This window comes from Lycorma delicatula, chromosome 8 (genome assembly GCF_047948215.1).
Source record: "Lycorma delicatula isolate Av1 chromosome 8, ASM4794821v1, whole genome shotgun sequence".
NCBI lineage: Eukaryota > Metazoa > Arthropoda > Insecta > Hemiptera > Fulgoridae > Lycorma > Lycorma delicatula.
In genome coordinates this window covers 112,978,816-113,004,525 of record NC_134462.1, presented here as the reverse complement: position 1 = coordinate 113,004,525, position 25,710 = coordinate 112,978,816, and the positions used below count along the sequence as shown (strand labels likewise).

Here is a 25,710-nt window from a genome sequence, read left to right as displayed (position 1 = left end):
GATTTTTATCGTAATAAATAAAAAATAAGAAGATTTGTCGAATAGTTAAAATAATAAAAAAGCTGACACACGGTTATTTCTGATTCAGGGCTTGCACACACACACGCGCGCAAACACACACACACACACATACACAAAACATAATTTAAAATATTTATAATTTTATTTAAATATATTCGTTCGTTATTTAATTCAGTGATTACTAAAGCGCGCGCGCATACCGTAATTTGCGCGGGTGTGGCGGTACTAGCGGCGACGGTCAGTACTAACTAAACTAAATTAAAATAAATAAACTGTTGTGAAATAATTTGACAATTTACATAAAATAAATTCCACTTGTACGGTCGGCAAGCTGGTGTAGCCTCAAGGCTTAACGCACCAGGTTCATAGTAAACCGGGCGATCGAGTTCGAGATCCAGTCAGACAAAGTTACTTTTTTACACCACGTTAAATATTATTCAATTATTTAATTCTACCGGTCACCTCTCTCTTTTTCTGTTTAGCTTCCGGAACCACCGTAAGGTATTATTTCAGAGGATGATATGAATGAATGCAAATGAACTACTGTTGTAGTCTTATACAGTTTCAGGTCGACCGTTGCTGAAATGTGTGGTTAATTGAAACCCAACCACCAAAGAAGCCGCGGTATCCACAATCTAGTATTCAAATCCGTATAAAAATAACTACCTTCACTTACCTTTTCTTTCTTTTTCATGTGTAGCCTCCGGAATTACCATTCAGGTATTACTTCAGAGGATTAATGAGGATGATATGTAAGAGTGTAAATGAAGTGTAGTCTTGTACAGCCTCAGTTCGACCATTCCTGAGATGTGTGGTTAATTGAAACCCAACCACCAAAGAACACCGGTATCCACAATCTAGTATTCAGGTCCGTGTAAAAATAGCTGGCTTTACTAGGACTTGAACGCTGGAACTCTCGACTTCCAAATCAGCTGATTTGGGAAGACGCGCTCACCACTAGACCAACCCGGTGGGTATGATACTTTCCCTTGTAGAGCTATAACTATACTGTAGCGCTATCTACACGGGAAAGTAAAAATTATACAATTTTATAGAAATCGATTTTTAAGGGTAGGAAATTATAATTCTTAATCCTTTAATAAAAAATATTTTCATCCAGATCACGTCTTATTTATAGCAAAATAACTTTAAAGATTGCAATTTGTATCACAAAACGTTACAAAAATCAAGTTTTTAAGGATTATGTTTTTTTTTTCAATAATCGTTCCAAAAGAACCAACGATTTTTTATTCTAGTAAATGTAGGTATGTACTGATAAATTCAGATCATCTATATTAATTCGTAATGATCAAGTCAGAATAAAAATTAATCCAATAAAAAATTTTACATTCACTCGGTTATAAAAGTCAAGTTAAATTTTTGATTGACTTAATCTAATTATTTTTTCTTGTCAATCATTCTATTTTTATGTGTGAAGTATTTGGAACTTTGGCATTATTAATGCAATAGAATGAAATATTGCAGTACACAGTTGAGGGTTACCGAATTAGAAATACAGTAAACAAATACAAACACACACACACATATACGTACATACAAATAAGAGTGTATATATATATATATATATATATATATATGTATGTAGGTATATTCAACCCCAGCCATCCAGTAGTTTACCCTCTGCTCTCTCACCATCCAGCAACAATGGCTGATCAGTCGACTTCTCTGACAAGGAAACAAGGAAACGGTTTTACTCTGCTCAAGTTGTGGGGTAACCGCAGCCTGTATCCATTACGTCAGAACTGTGACGATGACGTTAGATTTGCGGGTTTGGTAGTCAACTGTCTAATACTAACTTCAACTGACCCGGATTAATTTTATATGCGTTTAGATTTTACAACGGTTCATAATACTGTCATCGTAATTGTATATCGTTCGGATTTTATGTTTAAAATCAGAAGCGTTATATTTATCTTAATTAAATCTTGCTCTTAATATTTAATGTTAAAACTATTTCATTTATAGGTGTACAGCATTTTATTATTGTTTCATTAAATTTATTAATTCCTAAAAATACAATTGAGGAGTTATAAATAAAGCTATACAAGCAGAACTTGTTAAATATATCATAAACCAAAAATTTATTAATTAACCAAGGAATTATTATTATTTTTTTTTAATTCATCAGATTTCCCAGATTCATCAAATTGTATTTTATCTAAACATAGGAGGTAATATTTTACATCCTAAAGCACTACTTGACTTCTTTTACATGTAACAGTTGAAAAAGTATAAGTGTAAAATAAAAAATCCTGTGAACTGACATGGTTAAGGTGGTATATGATAGAGATCAATGAATGAATTAATCTTAAGCTTCCTTTAACAATTCTATCTTTATTCAGTAACAATTTTTGTTTTTTTATTGTTTTCTTTGCCGTCAATTAAAGAAATATTTGAGTTAAAACTTATTACAATAACAGTGTATGTGTAGTCAGATATAACACATAAAACAGTACATAAAAAAGAACTATGCCAAAGGTTTTGAATAAACTGAAAAAATTAAGGTTTTCAAAAAATGTTTACAAAAATAATTGAAATCTAAAACCAGTTGGCGGTTTTGGTTTTTAAACAGTTAAACGAATTAGAAATAGATATTGAAGAATTAATAGATAAAAATACAATAAATAAATTATAATGAAAAAATAATAATCTTATCCAACTAAACGCCATTTTTATGTGTGTCTGTGTGGGTGTGCGTCCCCCTTAGCTTAGCAACGGAATGTACCGATCACTAGCGGAAAATCCCGATTCGTTAGTACAACATGTCTCGTGGTGGTCAGGTGTATGTATCGATACATAGCATATGTTTCGATATATATAAGTAATCTATATTAGTAATATATATTTTTTTTTATTTTGTAAAATCTTCATAATATCGATTATTTATGTTAAGACTCAGGTTTCATTTCCTCCTTTTTTGTTTATAAAAATAAAAATTTTTCACTTTTTTTCTTACTCTTTATCAATTCTCACTTTTTTTGCTACTCTTATTAAACGAACTTGTCTAATTCTCTATTGTTAATCGCTCTTCTAATAATTATAAAATAGTCTTCTTAACGTATATACGAGTATATTACGTACAATACAATAATGTGAAAGTATAGAAGATATGATGAATTTCAGATAAATTTGGAATCAATTTTGGTGGTAACACGTACACAATTTGTTCTCTCTTTCAAATAAATTAAATAAACTAATAATTTTTTTTAATTTTTTTAGAGTTGCTATAAAAGAAAGTGAAAAGAAAATTTTATACAGTAGAAAATAAATATGAATTTACTAAACATACACTGCTCTTTTGTGATACTCATATAAGACTGCAGAGTGGGCGCCTTTTTTTTTTTTATTCTGCTCTTTATTAGGGTTAGACTTTATAATAATTAAATCATGAAATAGAAGCTGACGTATTACCCCTTACTCACCCCTTTTCAACGGGACGAAAAGGGATGTAAAATTTATACCGTTCCCGGACACAGCGGTTTTACTTGTTATTTATTCAAAGTTTCAAGCCGAACTAGCTTATGTTATCCAATCATTTTCTCTCTAGCATAATAAAATATTACAATACGGTACAAAATAATTCACTACTCTAATACAAATGTTATTAATTAACATCGGTATTTTATAAATCTTCAAACAAAGCAACGATAAACAAAATAATTAAATCAAAAATACGTAATGAATAATTTTTAAATATTTCTGTAAATTAAATTTTAATTTGTAATCGTTAATATTTATTTTCTGCAAAACGGAACGCTTTTAGTACTCAATTTTTTTCAGAGTTTGCATTAATCATGTTCTACACAAAATGATTCTAAAATAAAATATTTATATACGTATAAAATAATTTAATATACTCTTTATTCATGTGAATTATTTTATTTGACTGTGTACTTTCATTTTTCCCCGAAATAAAATGGCACTTAAATTATAAAAACGTACAATGATTTCTGTACTCTTACACTAAAAAAACTAAAAAAAAAAAAAATATATATAGAAACACGCTCAGAACATTTCTCTTTTTTCTGTTTAGCCTCCGGTACCACCGTAAGGTATTACTTCAAAGAATTTATGAATGTTTTACTTCAGATATGTATGAATGTAAATGAAGTGTAGTCTTGTACAATTTCAGGTCGACCATTCCTGAGATGTGTGGTTAATACCCAACCACCAAAAGAACACCAGTATCCACTATCTAGCATTCAGATTTGTTTAAAAGTAACTGCCTTTATTGAGAATATATCTGTAACCAGGCAAAATAAAAATAACGATAAGCCAAACACGATTAAAAATAACCAGCACACAATGGTGTATTTTTAAGATATAATTTAAATATTTCTGTAATACATTTTATATGTATTACGACAAGGAAATACTGGTAATAAGAAATACTGATATCTAGTTTTACATCCTTAAAAATTGAAAATTCTGAAATACTATTCGTATAATTTCGTTAATATCTGTGCCAAATTAGTAATTTCTATTGAATATGTTAGAAATACAATAAGGACTTACCCTATTTTACCCTAGGGATGGTAAAAAGGTAAGCCATGATTTTTTTCTTAAAGACGTTATTGGGTTTACTTGAGATAAATTTTATCGTCTACCTTAGTTGGATATCGAAGTATATAGGTGTATCACGAAGTTCTCCCGATATCAGTCCCGAAGTCCCGGGAGAACTTCGTTATTATTCACGAGAAGTATAGCTTTCATAACCTATTCTACTCGTTAAAATAATGGTAAAGGTTCATATAAACATACATTCAACAATGCATCGTTTACAAGTTACGGCTAGTGAAAGATTTCGCTCGGAACTACCCCGGTGAAATGAGGTCGTACTGAAATTTTAAGAACGTTAATTAAGGAATAGAATTAGTGATTTCTTATGGTTTTTGATCTGAAAAATCGAATAAAATATTTCCCAGAACCGTATCTGCAGTAGTTTTTGAGAAATATGGAATGAAAATCAATAAATTGAGGTAAAACCCTGTTTTTCTATGTTAAACGTACAATAAATAACGTTTTTAAATGGCTAATAAGCACATAAAACTTTTAAACAAAACAGTAACGAACATAATTTTTAATGCTATAATATAAGTTAAATAAAACAAACAAAAGTTAGAAAGATTCGAATTTTATTTAGAAACAAAACATTACTATATTTGATAAAAAAATTACTTATTTAATATAAACAAAAACCAAATTCTTTTGTGATGGTTTAGCTTGTTAGGGTAGCTGAAATCAGAGCAAAGTTTTTCACTCGCAAACGAAGCATTTTAGGACTTTTCCCATTGTTTTCACAATTAGAATATTAATGAAAGTACCGGGAGAATATCGTGATACATTCTGTATTTAAAGAATGGAATACACACTTAATACACTGATTTAAATTAAGGAAAATGGTTTACCTCGTTTTTCACTCGGTTCTGGATAAATAAAATATATCTTCATAGTGATAGCTTAATACTTTGCCAGGTTTAAACAAGTTTCCACTTCTTCTGCCTTTAAATTAACATCTTATGTGACGCTATTTATGTTTCTCTTATATAAATACATTCAAAAATGCATCGTTTACAAGTTACGGCTAGTAAAAGATTTCGCTCGGAACTACCCGGTGAAATGAGTCGTACTGAAATTTTAAGGACGTTTATTAAGGTACAAAATTAGTGAGTTCTTATGGTTTTTGACTTGAAAAATGGAATAAAATAGTTCCCAGAACCGTATCTGCAGTAATTTTTGATAAATATGAGGTAAAACCCTGTTTTTTACCCCAATAATAAAATCTTAAATAATAAATAATAAATCTGAAATAATTTTCCAAATATCGTCTTATTCTTAAATAAAAATTTCTCCTTTCTAGTTATTCGATAAATAAGTGATTATCGACAAGTGAACCCGTGAGGGTTACATATATATATATTTATATATGTAGGATGGGGATGGATTGCTGGACCGGCGTCTTTCTTCTTGCTACCTATGAAATCCCACAGCAGTACACTAAACTATTTTGTCTACTGCACTGTTAGCATTATCAGTAGCACCTCAGATACGTGGAGTAGATCTACTACGCATCAGTGTGTTTACACTTTCTAAACCTTGTTGAGTAATATATATTATCTTGTACGGTGATTGATTCGTATAGTGTTCCAGAAGTTTCCAAATAATCTAGTGTACTATATAGTACTCTAGATACTATCCAGTACTATCTATCCAGGTGCAGTGATACCTAGTGCTGCTTTCTTGATTCCGGGCTCTGTAAATAGCTACATGATACCTAGTGCTGCTTTCTTGATTCCGAGCTCTGTAAATAGCTACATCTTACTCGTGTAACGTCTGTACCTGTGGTTACATTTATAGATCATCGCATCAAGTTGGTGATATTCTTAATTAAAACCCAATCGTAGTATACTAGTCGAAGAATTATTTACTGTTAACGTTAAAATAACTAGTTCGACAGGGCTGTCAAACTATTAACGACCGACACGGGAAGACGCGCTAACTTTCGAATTGCTATGTCATTTGGCTATTAATGTATACTAACAACGCTCGTTGAAATTACAGCCAACTTTATTTAACTTCAGCTATCTAGGGAAACCGGTTTATTAACGTAATATTTTATCTTTATTCGACAATCATCCCTTTCCAAAATGCTACTCTTTTAAGTGCTCCATGTTTCGAGAATACTAAGTTGTAAGCAGATGAAGTTTATGCTCTTCCTCAAAATCTAAGTAATCATTTATTAAAAAAATGCAAAACTGAATTACAGTATCAGTATTAAGGCGCAGGGTTTTTTAAATATTTAATTTTTAAATGAAGGTTGGCATCCCTGCTAAATTCTCACTTTTTTGTTACTCGTTAGCTCAGGTTGGCATCACTGCTAAATGTTCACTCTTTTGTGACTCCTTTTTAAATGAGGAACTTTAAATTTTATTTAAAGGACCTTCAGACAGTTGCACTCGGCTATGTACGGCTCACACAGCTCCTGACAGCTTACTCGGCTCCATCCACGGTATAAAAGCTGGCTCCGCACTAGAATAGTTCAGTCTAGTTTCGTCATTCAAGACTCAACTTGTGTTTGCTACAAATTCAAGATTATAATAAAAATAATTTATATTATATTCAAAGTCAAGACTTTTATTTGTTCGTATGAACCAATGAACAACAAATATTTAGATTAATATATAATAATAATAATATATAATTGGGCAATTTGGGATAAAATAATTAATTAGTTCGAAATAAGGGTTAACAAAGCAAACATTTTTTCGGAAAATTTCGCCCATTTTTCTCCAAATAATAGAAAAATATATAACAGTGTTTGTTTCTTAAGTTTAAATTTTATCAGTAGCCGTTTTACATACTTTTATCAAAAGAATTTCATCTTTATCAGCTTTTTATAACCAAAAAAAAGCAATACATTTCATTTTTTTTAATGGTTAAAATTTAAAAATTAAAATAATTTTAGTTGGAAAAATCTTTTGAAAATAAATTACCAGTTAGGGGAAAGAATTCTTCCTTATGATTACAGCTAAAGTTAGTTTATTAAAATTTAATTTTTTTTTTAATTATTTTTTTATCTTTTACCTTTAGCTTGAATGTATATGAATTAATTAAATTTTTTTATATTAGATAGTCTAGGATAATTAATTATTAAAACACTCATATACACACGCGCACATACACACAGCACACACAAATGACCTTATCAGGAAACGCCAAAAACTGGAAGTTGATTCAGTTTAATTTTAATTAAGTATAAAAGTAAAAAGAAAACCTATGAATATGGATATAGAGAATAGAAAATTTATAGGGAAATGAATGAGGAATGAGTCGAGTAAATGAACAAATGAATACGGGATGGTTGCTAGAGATTTACTTTATTAATCATCATTCATCACAGTTTGCAAACACAAGACGGGTGGCCCATCTCTCTCGGTGTGTACGACAGTGACGGGGGCCTGCTTAATCTCTATTTGCAGCTAGCATACATAACACACACACACACACACACACACACACACACACACACACACACACACACACACACACACACACAGACACACAAACATAGTCTACACATTACATTATATTCTACTACTGTGGTATGCTATGCAATCTGATTCCCTACTTATTAATACACAATGAGATATCCAATGATGTTTTGGTTCCATTATCTTAATATTCAGTCGTGTGATGAGCATGATGGGATAAAGGGAAGAAAGGGTGAGAGTGTATATATATATATATATATATAGATACACATAACACACACACACACACACACACACACACACAGAGAGAGAGAGAGAGAGAGAGAGATCCACATTATAGGCCGTATACTAGGAGTTGATTCACCAACCGACAAACCATCTTCCTTTAAGTGTACTTACACTGGCTACTACATTTTCCCTCGACGGGTGTCAACCAACCCTTTTACATTTTCCTCATTACCTTAACTCTTTAAGTCAAGTCACGTATTATTTCTGTTTTACTACACTTGTTAAATATTATTATAAAATAATTGGACAGTTTATTTTGTATTAAAGTAATATTCTTTGATAGGCTATATACAATTTATTTTAAACTGGTATACATTTACGTGTATTCATAAAAACAAAACAAAATTAATTTTTTGTTTCTTTTTTAATTCCTTGTACGAAGTAAGGAAGTATTGTGATCGCGAAAAATTTCGGTTTTTCAGATTTCAACGGAAACATCCATTTTGATCACCCTTAATGCATTTTATCTAGGTTCAGCGTGACATTTGTATGTACGTACGTATGTATTATCTCATAGAACTCAAAAACGATTAGCCGTAGGATGTTGAAAATATGGATTTAGGACTGTTGTAATATGTGCACCTCCCCTTTTGATTGCAATCGACTGAACCAAAAGTGTCCAAAAAAGTCCAAAATCCAAAAAAAAGTTGGATTTAAGTAGTAGTAATAAGGCCTCATTAAGAACTTTTCAACAGTATATCAAGAGTGGTAATTATTTTCATTGGTTCCAGAGTTATAACCAAATAAAATTTTAATTAATGAAATATTTAGATCTCACAAGGGGAAGCACATTGGTTCGAATCAGACCTCATTTCTTTTTTTTTTAACTTTTTTTTAAATTTAAATATATTGATTTATTAATAAATATTAACCTCTGATTGTAAAAAAAATTACAATAAATAATAACAATAAAAAAAATTAATAAATATCAGAAGTTATAACGAAATAAAATTTATGTACTTTTCATTTTAAAAAAAATGAGTATATGTAATTTAATAGGCGTACTAGGAAGTCATGTGATTCCCATATCAAATTTTAGTATTCTAATTTTTTACGAGAAATTCAGTATACACGTATTTATTGTTACTTTTTAATTATTTTTAAAAAATAAAGGGAATTATTTTTGTACAAAATTCTTTATTTTTAATAGACTTCATTTAAAGAAAGGGTTCACTATTCGATACGTATTTATTCTATTATGTTTATTTAATGAAAATTAATATTAAAATTTAATAAAAAAATTGGATGCGTTACACAACAGGTGCGTTTATTTACCAGGTGCACAAAAGAGAATATCGGGTTTTTAAATATCTCTTAATTATGAATCAAGAAAAAAATGAAAAAATAAGTAATTTTAAACGTTAATTTTTTAACTATTTCTTACAGAGTTGTATCACAGACAAACAAAATGAAAGACTAATTCTTACAGTTTTCCCTACAAGTGTTCAATATAAGCACCTTTTGTCACGTGACACTCACTCAATCATACGATAATTCGTCCCGTACTTTAACCAGCATATCTGTTGTAATGAAAGCGACAGCTTCTTCAGTTATATGCCTCAAATAGAGTAGATCAGTAGGTAATAGAGGCACGACCACAAGATCCTTTATACGCGAAACATTTAATACAGAGATATCTATCTATTTTGAGTTTTTATATTTTTTTTTTACTTTACTCAAATATTATTTTTTATTTGCATGTCTTACTCTTCTCCAAATTGACCGATTTTGATAATTTTTTTTCTTTTTTTAATTCTGTTCTTTCATGAACGTTCTGAATATATTTTTCAAATTTTTGTCGACTTCGTTGCTTACGGAGGGAGGTATACCTAAAATTAAAATAAAAAAACGAAACAATTTAAAATTTTTATCAGTTTGAGAATCTGACTGTTCATTTAAAACACTGTAATGAATAAGATATTAAATTTTTAAATAATTGGGCCATGAATTTTGTGAGTTTAATCGGTCAAATTAATCATCAAACCTCTAAAAAAAATTTTTTTTTAGATTACCAAAAATATCTCTCATATCAAATCTCCGAAAAATTCATAAAGGGAATAAAGAAATAATACTGAACAGACCGAATTTTAATGTGTATTTTTTATAAAATCTGAGAATCCGTTTCTAGTATTTTTAACCGAAATACAGACAGAGTTTTGTAACGTAATAATATACAACCTTATGTTACAATGATATTAAAAATAGTTTTGCAAATATTTTCTAGAAAATTATTTGGAAAACTTAGAATTAAAAAAATTATAATTTTTTTTTTAATCCAGGAGGTCTTAGGTCACGTATATATAGGTTAGGTTATAACGTTTCATGCTTATATGAAAAGGTTAGAGTTTACGTTTTTGGTGTTACTTCAGATCGGTTTTATTTTTCATGTGGATAGAGGTTTTTCATAGACCACGTGTATTGTAAAAATTAAATTAAATTAAATGTAAAACAAAGATTTAAAAAAATAGCACAGATGATAAACAAGAGATAAATATTAAAAAACACGACTGCTAAAAAGAAATTCTGATGTGGACACCACATGACTTCTTTGTACGCTGTTAAATTATATATACCCATTTTTGTTGCACTTCATTTAAATTTATTTCATTTGAAAGTAAGACACGATTTTCCAATTCTTTAACAAAAGTGGACAGTTACACAATTGCCAAAATATTAGTTTTTATTAATACAAATATTTATACAATTATTAATTCAACAATCTTACCTAAAATATTAAGTTAGAATAAAAGTCCCTTGATTACTGTTAAAATAAATTGTTTACCAAATAATCCAATAATAAAAACTGATTATTCTACACTGTAAAGTCAAAATTAATATTTGTAACCGGTATACAGGAGGTTACAAAATGAGAACAGTTTAATTATTATTAACTTTTATTTAAACGACACACCAGAAATCTGATAATTTTCTTGTCACGAATATACGAATAATACTGATCTGGAATAGTATATTATGTAACAACAGTTGTAAGAAACACATTACACCCAAGTGAAAAAAAACTTTCAACAATCACTTTAAACGGAACACAATTCAAAAATGTATTTTATTTTTCTGTCAAATAATTAAATAAAATAATTTTTTTAAATAATTATACAATTTTTATAAGAATTTGCTAAGAAAATCCAAAAGTAATACAATTATAAATTATAATTTTCAATTAATATTAAATAATCAGATTTTTCACCAAGTCTGTTACATATACACATATGTAATAACGCCTATTAAATTACATATAAACATTTTTAAAAGTACATAAAAATTTTATTTCACAAACAACTTCCAATTTTTTTTCTATTGTTATTATTGAATAATTATTTATTGTAATTTTTTTTACAATCACGGTGGATAATTTAACGAATCAATATATTTATTTTTTTTTTAAATGTTAAAAAAATAAACTAAAAAAATAAAAAAAACAGAAGTCTGATTCGAACCGACGTGCCTTCCCCTTATATATCCAAATATTTCATTAATTAAAAAATCGTTTGGCTATAACTCTGGAACCAGTGAAAATAATTACCATTTATGATACATCGTTGAAAAGCTCTTAATGAGGACTTATTACTGAAATTAAGAAAAAGTCCAAAATCCAATTTCTTTTTTAAATTTTGGTCTTAGTTGGACACTTTTGATCCAGTCGATTGCAATCAAAAGAGGGAGGTGCACAACTAGATGTTACAACAGTCCTAAATCCAAAATTTCAACATTGTACGGCTAATCGTTTTTGAGTTATGCGAGATACGTACATACATACATACATACGTACAGACAACAAACCGAAACTAGTCAAAATGGATATATCCGTTGAAATTTGAAAACCGAAATTTTTCGTGATCATAATACTTCCTTTACTACGTACAAGGAGGTAAAATCATTGATAACAAACACTGTCTTTTAATGTGGGATGATTACTGATGTAGGATAATTAAAGAGCATGCAGATGACAATTATGTATACAGTATTTGTATATAGTACAATTATTTTTTCAAATGTATTAAATTTATTTTAACATATCGGTATATATATACATATTTATATAGTCTATAACACTCCCGAACGCGTAAGGATTTCAACGCGGCTTCATACACCTAAATCGATTCAGACGTTATGCTGTTATGATGGAACAAAGTAACATGCATACATACACCCCAAATACATTACACTCATTTTTGGGCAGTCGTATAAAAAGCATTAAATGTTATAAAATAACCCTTTATCAATCAATCTATAAATTCTATTTTAAAAATTTGTGTCAAATTAGAAATGATTACCAACAATTTACTAACCCTTAGTTTTCTACCTTCAAAAAATTATAGTCAAAAAATAATAAAAAATAGGGTGGGGTTGTGTCGGGGCGCACGGCCATTGGTAACGTAAAAGTTACATACCTTGTTTGAAGTTCCTCCGAGCCACAGACCGACCAACTTATCTGTAGAGTTAAATAAAAGAGCCACCATCGTATTTTTTTTAACAAAATTGAAAGTTTCCATTGGAAAATTTTATTACCTTAATTGGCCAACTCTACAGATAAATTGGTCGGTCTGTATGTCAGCGAGTCACTTTCAATGTATTGGATTGAAATAAAAACGAGGCATTTACTGTGTCCCAAATTTAACATTATCATACAACAGACACTAAATGGTACATGATAATTATTTCGACTATTAATCGACGACAATTTTGTTCAACACTGGTCTTTGATATGAGAAGTAGGATATATAAGGCATAATAAGCAGCGGTAGAGGTGTTCGCACTGTCGGCGTCGTTCATTAAGCACACCGTGCTAGCTTTGCGACGCTCCCGAAACAGTCTCGTTGGCTCGACATCGGACATCGGGATACCTATGCGTACCCCACAACCTCTCCTTTCCAACGATATGCGTAATTTATATTTATGGCTGGCTTTTGCGCGGGCTGAGGCAGACATATTGAATTTTTATACATTTTTACATGTTTAATTTAACTTTTTACAGGTAAATATTATCCAAAATACACTTATTATTACTTAAATCGATCTATCTCGACAAACTCTAAATACAAACACCCGAATCACCGCGCTATCACGTCTAAGTCGTGAGTTACGCTGAATGGAAATGAGCGAGAGCGCCAGTTTTGGCCGATCTGCGCTGTGCTCCCTCCCCGCCAACCCGCTCCCAGTGACGCTAACTCAAAGTCGTATCGGTGAAATGACCGTGTAAGTTATAAAATGACACCGCATTTACGTCTCTGAGACTAATAGTTAGGGAGTTATTAAGGCAGGACGATATAGACCTTTTCGTTACGCTACAAATTCTGTTCTGGTACTCGTATGTTTCGGTGTGATCTTAAAGACGTTTCACGTCAAAAATCTCTAGTTTTCACTTGATTACTGAAGAAAAATAATTTTTTTTCTTAAAAATTGTTAAAACTACCGACTGTTTTAAAAACCTCATCAAATATTAAGTTCATATGTTTTTTAAATTACTTAAATTTACTTTAAAAAGATTTTGTTAGTAGAATGGTTAAATACATTTAATAATATTTCGACTGTATTTGTACGGAAAAAATCTATTAATTTGCCATTAAATTAACTCGTTTTTTTTTTTAATTCTCCTCTATTTGTTGCATTATTGCGTGTGGTATGTGTGTGCAAGGTATCTATGTGCCTGTTCGGTATGTTTGTACTTGGAATGGTATCGTGTTGATATTTTGATGCGTCTTGTGTGATGCGCACGTGATGGTTGGATTTTGATGTTTGCTTGTGGTAACCGATTGTGTGTGTGGGCGTTTATCCCCCTCCTGAAGTTATCCTCTATTAACACTTTCCAGAAGGGATGGATTGCCAGGGGTGGACGTTTAGTCGGTAGTGCGCGGGAATACATACGCAATTTATAACACCTTGCGGAACTTGTTAGCGAACCCAACACTGCTTCGGCGCCCGTGAATGGGGTTCCACCAATTCTTTAAAAAAAAAAGGGTCCTGTATTTTTTTAAATTTTTAAATCATAAAATTTTTTCACTTTACTAAAATTTTGTTCTAGAAATTAATAAAATCTGAAATCTGGAAAAATTTCAATCCCGATCAGAAAAAAATTGCGCAGATAAATTAAAATAATTTATTTTTTTAATAAGATTAATAAATATATTTAAAAAATATTTTTTAATAAATTGTTTAAATTTCACCGTGTAATTAAATCAACAGCAAAAGATTATAAAAGAACAATAATCATTCTTTTAAAAAAGAAATTCCAAGGTACGTGGCAGTAACCTAACATTATATTCAAAGCGCCTTTTTCAATTACGCTTCCTTATTGTGACCCAATTCCATGGCATTATTGTTTACACCGTTCATTCTATTCTCATATCATCAACTTTAAAATTACCTTTCTAAAATAGCTGTGGTTCCAAGGTGAGATACTTCTTACGGAGTTCTGGGAAAAAATTATCGTTTATAAAAGGATTGAATTTCATTTGATTTGTAAGAAAATTAATAATTTACATACGAGTGTTTATTTTTATAATAACACCACAAACTGACAGCCAGTCGGTTGTTTTTGTTTATATATACATACGAGTTTATTGTAGTTTGTTTGTGTATATATATATATATATATATATATATATATATATATACACACACACACACTCGTATATAAGAAGGGAAATGAATTTTGTAACGAATGAGAAATGACTATCCTGATCAAGATTCGAACCCAGAACTTTCCGGATGAAATTCAGACACACTACTATTACGTTATTGAGAAGATGTAATGTAAAACAGATATGTTTTACGAACAAATTCTACAATATATGTGCAAGATAAAATGTGAATGCATTTTTACTTTATTTCTGATTATGCATGAAAAAAAATAGAAATTTTTAAAAAAAGGATCCAGAAATTGAATCTTTTCAACAATCTAAACTGTTTTAAAATCATATTTATTTCACACTGACAAAGTGCGAAATGCTTCTGAAGAATGAAGTATTAAATAAGTAGAGCATGTGATTTAGAAAAAATTACAAGAATGGGAAAAAATGGAAACCTAAAGTAAAAAAAAAAAAAACTGAATTGTAAAACTATAGAACAACTCTAAAAATGATTTAGGAAAAGATTACCACATTATTAAATTATAATAGCATATCTTCAAAAGAAAAAAAGCTGACAACGCAGTTGTAGGACTTTCCCGTCACGGGGCTAAAGCCGATTTCCGGGAAAGTCGTGCAACTGTGAGTTGTTCTAATGTACATACATAACTTTTTGGCTTACACACACATAACTTAATTTAAATAATTTATAATTTTATATTAATATAATTTTTTTCGTTTATTTAATTCAATGATTCTAACTAAAGCGCGCGTGAACACCGTATTTAATTTGAGCGGGTATGGCGGTACTAGCTGCGACGGTCGGCACTAAATAAACTAATGTAATTTTACAACTTGGGTAGAACAGATTTTGCTTATGCGATCGGCAGACAGGTGTAGCCGCGAGGCTTAACGCACTAGGTACCAAGTCAACCGGGCGATTGAGTTCAAGACCTAGCCAGACGGAGATACTTTTTTACACGTTAAATATTATTCATTTATTTAATTTTACCGCTCACCTGTGACGTCAGAACATAGCAGACGACTACAAACACTGTGAACGTCACTGCTACACTAGCGTTCTTTGTGACGACATAAGGTACTATTGATGCAGTATGCTCGCTTAGCCTCTAGTTTAGAGCATTTTTTGGGGCACGGGTACATTTTGCAAAATTCTTTTTTGTAAATATTGTTATTTTTTAATCGTTATGTGCCTAAGAAAAGTATGACCTTAATTAGGCGAAATCTAGATAGTGAAGGTGAACTTTCTCTTGACCTTTTAAGTTGAAAATGTAATGGCATCAATGCCCCATATATAGAAGTAAAAGTCATCTGACCAAGCTTGATCAAAATTGGTCGACTAGTTCTGGAAATATAAGGTGATTTAAAAAGTGATACCGAACACACACACTTACATCCGGACACCCGGAAAATTTCCATCCGGTTTTTTTGGGTTCCTTAGGTATCAAAACGTCAAGATTCAGTGAAAATCACATATTCTCAAATTGGATAGATTACAATACTTTCCTTCCTTGAGCTATCTAGACGAGAAAGTAACAAAAATATTAATCATTGTTTCATAAGATTAAATTTTTAAATAGCATTATAATTTTCAGGTAAAAAATTGGTTGGAAAATTTTCAATAATATTCTCTAAATATAATCTAAGTATATAATACTTTATATTTTTATAAACTTAATGTACATTAATCCGGATTTCAGAAAAAAACGTTGCTTACTCGTTTATGCTGTTAATAACCCCTTAATCCCTCCCTAATTAACGTCCTAAAATTTTCAATACGATCGATCTCATTTCACCGGGGTAGCTGAAATGCAAGCGAAATCTTTCATTAATCGTAACTCGCAAACAAAGCATTTTCTGACATGTTTATATGATCTTTTTCCATTTTTTTCACGATTAGAATAGGTAATGAAAGTCCCAGGAGAACCTCGTGATACATTATGTATATTTACAAAAAATTTGTTGTTTTAAATAATAAATAATTTTTCATTGGTTGATAGGTGATTTTTTTCATAGAAAAATGTTTAATATATTAATTACATTTATATATATTAGTTTATTTATTTATTTGTTTATTATTTCACTTTTTACTTTGCTTTTCTGTTACTTATTATTAATAAAAAAAATATATTGAGAAAATGCTTAATTATTTTTTTTTTTAGTTTCTTTAACTGTCTAAAAATCAACAGGGAAAATACATAGTTTTTTAAATAATTTTAATTTATATTTGTATGTTTATATTTTGATAAATAAATACAAAAGTTTATATATTTTATAAAATCTGTGTAAATGGAAGATTGTGTAAACCGATATGACTAAAATGCACAAACGCGTATATTTATGTGCTTTGGTTGCTTGTCATGAGTCATAAGTGCTGAATGCAGTTGAATAGTAAGGTTGGATGGATATTGTAAGTTGAGGGTGGCTTCTGTTGGCGTTCCCACAGTCAGTCTATTTACAGTCTAGATGTGAGTGAGCAAGAAGAAAATATAGAAGGAAGACTTAGGATGAGAAATGGTCTTTCTCAAAACATTAATCTGTACATACCACTGTACTGTATATATATATATATACACACACTACAGTTTACTGTTTTGCCGCTCATAGTGGTAGTGTGTTTTCTACTTATTGCTTACTCCCTCCCCTTCCAAACTCCTATGATGTGTGAGAAGTGGCCTCAACAGTCGACCCCCTCTTTTCCATCAAGATACACCTGTCTCTCCACGATTTTTTTTTTTACTCCTTCACTTATTTTTCCTTCAAGCTTTTCCATTTTACACACGTTTTCTGTTTTTTATTATTATTTTTTTTATTTTGTAACATTGATTTGTGACTCGTTCAACAAATAATGAAAGTAAAAAAAAAAAAAAACAGTTAAAAAATATGATGCATTCTACGAGGCAGGGTAATCAATTTTACATCAGAATTTCTTTTCATATTTATGTAAAATAAATTATTACTAAAATAAAATGTATTTTTCTATATACAAATGGATAAATAGAAAGTTTTTATGATTCATTTTTGTTATAAAAGTACACTTGTTAACGCATCAGTTAGTTGCTACATTGATTAGAGAAATGCGTGAGGTAATGCTCTCTCTACATACATGTAAACACTTCAACTGTAATGTGTGTAAAAAATTTTTTTTCTCCTTTGAGTCATCAACGCTTTCTTAGTAAACACAATTGCAGATCGATCTGATGAGTTTGTGTAATATATATAATTTTTTTTTTTTTTTTTTATTGAACTTTAAGAAAAAACATCTTCTGGTGTAAGTGTTTGTAATTAATTTACTATCAATTTTTTAATACTGAAATTATACATCAACGGATTTAATTATACTTTCATTGTGCTTACGTATATTTCTGACTGCTTTGTATAATATTATCTGAAGGATCTGTATCAAAAAATCACATCGAGTTTTTAAAATTCTAAACTGAACGTCAGGTCATTGTTTCGCTACCATAAATATGAATTATGTAAAGATTGATATTTAGTAAATTAAAATTGTTAATTTATTGTTGTGTTTATATTAATGAACTAGCCGGCCCTGAACCCTCGGAACTCAGGTCAGCCCCGGCGAATCCCGAAGCCAACTCAAGGTCTCCTTGAGGCCTCCCGGGGCCAAGGGGCATACCCCATGGCTGCAGAGCTCGTATCGCTCACCATTCCCAATTTTCCAGGGAGACCGGCACCCTGGACACTCTTGGACATCTGCAAATTGTCCAGGGTGCCTAGTTTTAATTTCTGTTTAAATTTAATTTAATTATTTTGGAATTTCTGTTTAATTTTATCTATATTAAAGTTAACTACAGAGTGACTGAAAAGTATATCCTCACAAGAACAACATATACACATGGCATACATCCCCGATTTTTAATAAATTGTAAAATATTCTTGTTTTAGTTCATTACTGCTCTGATATTGTCGGACAATATTTTCCCTTCGTCGGAGTTGATGATCATTTCGTTCATGTTTTCTGTTGCCGATCATTTAATCGCTGTTTGGTTTGATATAATTCTTCTGATCTTAATTTGTGTACACGTTCTCTAGTTTTCAAATTTTCTCTCTCTTTATATTCATCATCCTCTCCTCATCTTTTTTATTCTTTCCTTGGTCTTAACATTTTCTTCCTCTTTATATTCATCCTCTTGTTTTTTTTAGATATATTTCTTCATGTTATCTTACTTCTTCATGTACGATTGTTTCTTCTTCATTTTTGATTTTTTACCAAATAATCCAATAATAAAAACTGAATAGTTTATACCGTAAGGTCGAAAGTAACATTTGTAACCAGTATACAAGAGTTCACTAAAGGAATAGTTTTATTATTATTAACTTTTATTTATACGCACACCTGAAATCTGAAACTTTTGTTAATCAGCAACTAAACGAAGGTACGAATAATAGTGATCTAGTAAATACGAGTGACAAAGGGACTTTTACCCTAACCTAATATTTCATGTAAGATTGTTGCATTAATAATTGTATAAATATTTGATGTTAATAAAAACTAATATTTCATCTATCGTGTGTAATTGTTCACTTTATTAAACAATTGGAGAATCGTATCTCACTTTCAAATAAAATAAGTTTAAATGAAGTGCAGCAAAAAGTGTGTAAATGTAATTTAATAGAAGTACAAGGAAGTCATGTGGTGTCCACATCAATTTTTTTTATATAGTTTAAGTACTTATTATGGTCCTTTTCTGATAAGTAAGTGAAAGTTTTTGAAGTTTTGATAATGTGTCTTAGTTGTTTGCCATTATCATTGCTTAGTATTGATTATACGTCCAATTCTAGTATTGGATTATATTTAAAACGTGACATTTTGTTATTCAGAGTATTTTTGAAAGATAGATTTCTTTTTTGAATGAAAATTAGTTGGAAAAGTTAGATTAAAAAGAAAAACATATTCCCGAATTCTAGAAAGCCTTAACTCGCACTCAGTAGTCGTTACTTTATTAGGTTTTTTTTATTAAAACGCAGTAGAAAAAAAAAAAATGATATTATTTTACCCTTCCAGAAAACCATACCTCATAGTCTGTACAGCCTGCTCACTTTTATTGCAATTTCTTATTTTTTTATTACTATTTTTTTAATTTTTAATGTGCAGTTTTTGTATTTCTTGCAAGAAGCATTTTTCGGTCTATATAAATTTCTAATAAATATAAATCTTTAAAATATATATATATATATATATATATATATATATATATATATATATATATATATATATATATATTTGTGTGTGTGTGTGTGTGCGCGCGCGCGTGCGTGCGTGTGCGTGCGTGTGTGTGTGTGTGTGTGTGTGTGTGTGTGTGTGTGTGTGTGTGTGTGTGTGTTTAATACTTTTTAGTTTTTACCATAGTTTTTTAAATATTTTATTAAATAAACTTTTATTAAATTGTATTTTATATTATTTGTTACAGGAGAATGTTACAGTTCACTTGGTATGGAATCTGGAGATATACCTGATTCGTCTATCAGTGCTAGTTCTTCATACGTGCCAAATGTTGGACCTCAGAATGGGAGGTAATTTTTCTACTTTTTTTTATATTAATATTATTCATAAACAATACGTTTAGTGTGTCAGTATTTTACAAATATTATCTTTAATTTTTTTTCATCTTTAATTCTGTACTTAAAGAAATAAACAGTATAACCTCTTTGTGCTTAAAAGGTTAATGACTTAGATTGAAGGTAAAGTCCGCTGTTTCAATTTCGAGTAAAACAATTACTCACAAACTTTCTTCTGTATCTCCAAATATCGATCTCTTAGACTCCGTTAACTTTTTAACTATATACTATTATTAAATCTTTCTTGAAGACTAACTGCGTACCAGACTTCGCCCGGGTTTTTCCTCATCTCTATCCTAAATGTTGCTGCAATTATTAATAAAAAATATATCGACTCCCGTGACATTTACCACGAGGAGGTAAATTTCCGGAAGGTTTCCATTGCCCTTCGATTCAATTGGAGAATAATCTCCCCCTTGATGCGGACACGGTACGGTACCTAGGGTTATATCTAGATCGTCGCTTGACCTGAAAGGATCACGTCAGAGTGAACAGGAGACAACTAAATGCTAAACTTGCATTTATGTGCTCGCTCCTTGGTAGACGGTCTCGTTTGTCCTTGACGAATAAATTGTTGCTGTATAAGTTTATTTTGAAATTAATGTGGCGGTATATTACACAGGTATAAGGAACTACTTGTAATTGTAACGTGGGAATCATCCAACGTTTCCGAAACAAGGTGCTCAGATTGGTATCAGGGGTTCCACGGTTCGCTAGGAACGATGAGGTTCGCTAGGAACGATGAGGTTCGCTAGGAACCTCATTGTTCTTATCTTGGGGTCCCATTGTTTGTGAGGAGATACGTAGGATCAGTAGAATCTACATATCAAAGTTGGACAAGCGTGTGAATCATCTGGGGCTGAATCTTCTTGATATTGGTGAGGAAATAAGACGATTGGAGGAGGCTAAATTTACTGGACCTTGCTGATTTTTGAGACCATTGATGATCATTGGAGTGCGTGATTGGGGATTATACTGTGGTTATTGTGTTAAGGATAGTTTTAACTCTGGGAATCTGTACTGGAATTTGACACACGTTGAAGCTGGTGGTTGACTCTGAGTCGGCGGTCTGATTCTCTGCTGATAATTTGGTGCCTTTATTGTTAAGTGTATTATTTTTATCTAACTTTATTATTTCTTTTATATTTGTTTGTTTTTAAACACAATACTTCTTTTACTTCGTACAAGGCAGTATTGTGATCGCGAAAAATTTCGGTTTTCAAATTTCAACAGAACTATTCTATTTTATCATCCCTGAATTCATTTTGACTAGTTTCGGCGTGACGTCTGTAGGTACGTACGTACATCAAAAAAATTTCAAAAAAATTGAATTTTGGACTTTTTCTTAACTGCAGTAATAAGCCCTCATTGATAGCTTTTCAAGGATTATTATAAGTGGTACTTATTTCCATTAGCTCTTGAGTTACAGCCAAATAAAAGTTTAATTAATGAAATATCTGGATCTTAGAAGGCATCTTAGAAGCAGATCGGTTCGAATCAGAATTCATCCTTTTTTTACCTTTTTTTAAATTGAAATATATTGATTTATTAATAATTATTAACCTCTGATTGTAAAGAAATCTTTACAATAAATAAAATAATTCAATAATAACAATAAAAAATATATATATAGATGAAAAAATATTAGAAGTTTTTAATGAAATAAAATTTTACGTAATTTTCATTTTAGAAATATGTGTATATGTAATTTAATAGGCGTACAAGGAAGTCATGTGGTGTCCATACGAATTTATTATCAGTTCCTTATGAGAGATGATGCATATAATTAATATTGTATTTGAGCTATCTTTGGATGATCTTTTGACACGTTAATCTTAGCCATTAGATTTTACTTACGGTCGCATTCACGTTAGTTAGTATAACAAATTTAAATATTCTTTCACCATTTGAAAGTTAAATAACAATAGGCATTACTCTCTCTTACTTTCTCTGTCATAAAAATTGTGTAAGATATTTTAGAAGAGAAGTTGGAAAATTATGCTATGTTCATGAATAGAGACCGGATTATATGCAAAATAAAAAGCTTGAAATATGCATGTAAATGTGTATGAAAAATGCTTAAAATATGTATGAAAAGTGTCAAAATATGCAACTTTTAATAATAAAAAAGTAGTAATTTTTAGTTTTTTTTATTTCCAAATCAGCATACAATTAATAAGTAGTTGAATAACATATCGATAACACAAATTCGATAATTAACAATTATTTATCTTTTTTTTTTACTTTTATAAACATAAACTATCAGGGGTACTGTTGCGTGGCTGCTAAGTGCTCTCTAAGAGCCGTGCAGCTAATAGGTTTAGCCGGCTACAACGTAAGATTTTATTTCTTAACAAGGTACCTTACCGAAAAATATTGTAATATAACGAAAGTATGCATCATCACTAGATTTTAAGGAAAATATGCAATAACCGGTGAAAATGGACTTAATATGCAAATGCATATGCAAATACATATAATCTGGTCTCTATTCATGAGTTATAGCCATTTTTCTCTTAAGGATAAATTTAAAACATCCATGAGATGGCGCTCTGGATATATAATCGAAGTATGTTAATATTGCGGTTTAGATAAACACCGCGGATTATAAATTTGATATAATTTGTTTTATTATAATTATTTTTGTAATATATAATTCGTTACAAATAAATCGCAAATAGTTCTTCCAACCTCAAGTAGAAAATGTTTTATTTCATAACGAAATTATAATAAATTTAATTAATGAAATATGCGTGATACTGAATCAACCGGTCCAGTAAGTTTTTTAGTTTTAAAATACCCCCTTCCCAATTTTTCGAACCAGAGGGTTAAGTGGGGGTATAGAAATAATAATTGGTTAGACGATTTTAATATATATACTAAAAATAAAAATCAAAGATTAATCGGTCCAATATTTCAAATTTTGAGTTCCACCTTTGGACAGCCTTTTTTGTCAGCCTTGGACCCTTTTTAAATTTTAATTGACCTAAAGCTCAACCGAAGTCAAATTAGAAATGTCAAATTTCATCAGATTCGATTGAGTGGTTCAGAAGTGATGCTCTAACAGACAAAATTTCATTCTAATTTGCATAGATAAAAAGTTTATATTTATAGAAAAAAGCTATTGCCAATTTTTTTAGTTGCAGATGTCCCATAGTTAATGCTCATAATAATATGGTTTACAAGAACTGTAAACTTCTTTTAGAACTTGTACACTGTAGTGTACAAGCCATTTTTTATGGCGGAGGAACACCAACAAATTTAATTTAAAATGATTCTTTTTCACTCGCGTACGATTTCGTAGCAAAATATTATTGTTCAAGAATGAAAACTCGTTCTATGGTAAAAAACATTCTGTTCGTAACACGACCGGAAACGGCACAAAAATTTACACAGCTCAAGGAGAATCAACTCACACTGCCGTATCTATACCGGTTGAGTAGCGCTACCAACTTCGTGTCACAAAACAAAATTTCCCTTTCTTAGAAAAAAATTACCAGACATTAACAATTGGGTAACAGGACTACAAAATCACACGTATGTTTTATTACTATCCATTATAATTTATATACTCACCATTTTATATACAATAGCGATTGAAATATTTGTTTTCTCCTGCTTAACGTCTTAACTTTTTATTTTGTATTTTAAAACCGATTTATTTGCTCCGTAATAAATAAATAGGTATAATAAAATCTTACATTCCCTTAAATATAAAATCCGGAAAGATAAAATATTACAAAGCATATTTGAAAATAAAAAAATTCTATCAAATTGCATTAAATGCCAACAATGTTTTTGATACCAACAAATTTTACATCTTGTTTGAGATGTAAAATTAGTGAAGCTATTTGATTAGTGGAGCAGCAACACCACTAATTTTAGCCACGAGCCGCCACTGGGAGGAAAAAATAGCATTGAAGGAAAATATAGCATTAAAATACAATTGATTCGGTTAGATTTTGAAGTCAACCATATCCACATCGAAAGGCAAAAGTTAATCATCTGTGATAACTCGATATATATATATATATATATATATATATATATATTTGTATTTAAGATGGAAAAAGAAAAATGATAAATTATTTTTGGTTACATCTCATGGTGTGATGTACGTAGAAGGTGCCTCGTAAGATAACATTTACCTACCTTTTTGTTTTTATCTGTTATCTTTTCTTTTTTTTTGTATGTCGTCAGGAAATTTACATATTTCCACCCAGCTTTAGATATAATTATTTTTAAATTTTTTGTACTTTTTATTTCAAATAAACGGGTTTTCTTGAAGATGTTCAAAGTGCTAAAAGCGTTTGTGAAGTTTGTCATTGCCATATAAATAAAACTGACATCACAGTATTCTAGTAATCTATCCACCGTGTGGTTTGATTTCCATTATTTACTCGAAATAGCTAGTTACACTTGTATAGATGATTATAAACTTATGATGTAGCACGGAAAGTATTTTTATTTTTTTTAGAATTAAATATATTTTTATGAATAATATTTTTAGCGATTATGTTATTTGTATCGTTAAGTTTAAATAGTATCCTTACATTAGATATTCGGAAGTTCAAGGATTCCCTCTCTCCTTCCTCTATTAAACTCGAAATAAAACAAATTTGTTTATTTATTTTACGTAAGCTTTTTCTTTTTTGAATTTACATATTATTAGTTTAATGTAGGTTCATGTTAACCAACCATGAACAGATTTTATTATAGTTTATGTTACTTGATAGTAATTAGATTTTCAGGCTATTTATTATAACTTTTAACATTTAAAGTACATTAGGTAACTATTATAAACAACTTCTATTTCATGATTTTTTTTTTTTTTTTTGATTTTTCGTTGTTTTTTTACCGCTGACTTAACTTCTTTTTCTATTCATGTCACGCTTCGACACGGTAGAGTACTCACCCTAACAAAAATTAAGTAAAGTTTAGAATTGCCCACAACGTACATTTTCTGTTGTGCTTTCAAATTTGTGATGTATACACTTAAAAAATACTTTTTTTATATAAAATCTTTAAGTGGTTACTTATGTGATATGAATAACTAATATATCATCAATTTTTGACTATTTTTTTGCTAATCTTGAAATTTAAAAAAAGTTTTAGAACATTTTAGTACAACTCATTATTTATTTATTTTTATTATATATTTTTATTTTAAACAGAATGACTATTATTATGAACGTTTACATAGA

General features: G+C 30.0%; 1 protein-coding gene across 1 annotated transcript in view; it reads left to right on the top strand.

Moving 5' to 3' along the window:
• The window catches only part of LOC142329012 (discoidin domain-containing receptor 2-like), a 313,027-nt gene that overhangs the window by 158,577 nt on the left and 128,740 nt on the right, over positions 1–25,710 (top strand). The window contains exon 3 of the mRNA XM_075373255.1: positions 20,359–20,461. Coding sequence (XP_075229370.1) covers positions 20,359–20,461 — 103 coding nt within the window. The remainder of the gene's footprint in view (positions 1–20,358; positions 20,462–25,710) is intronic.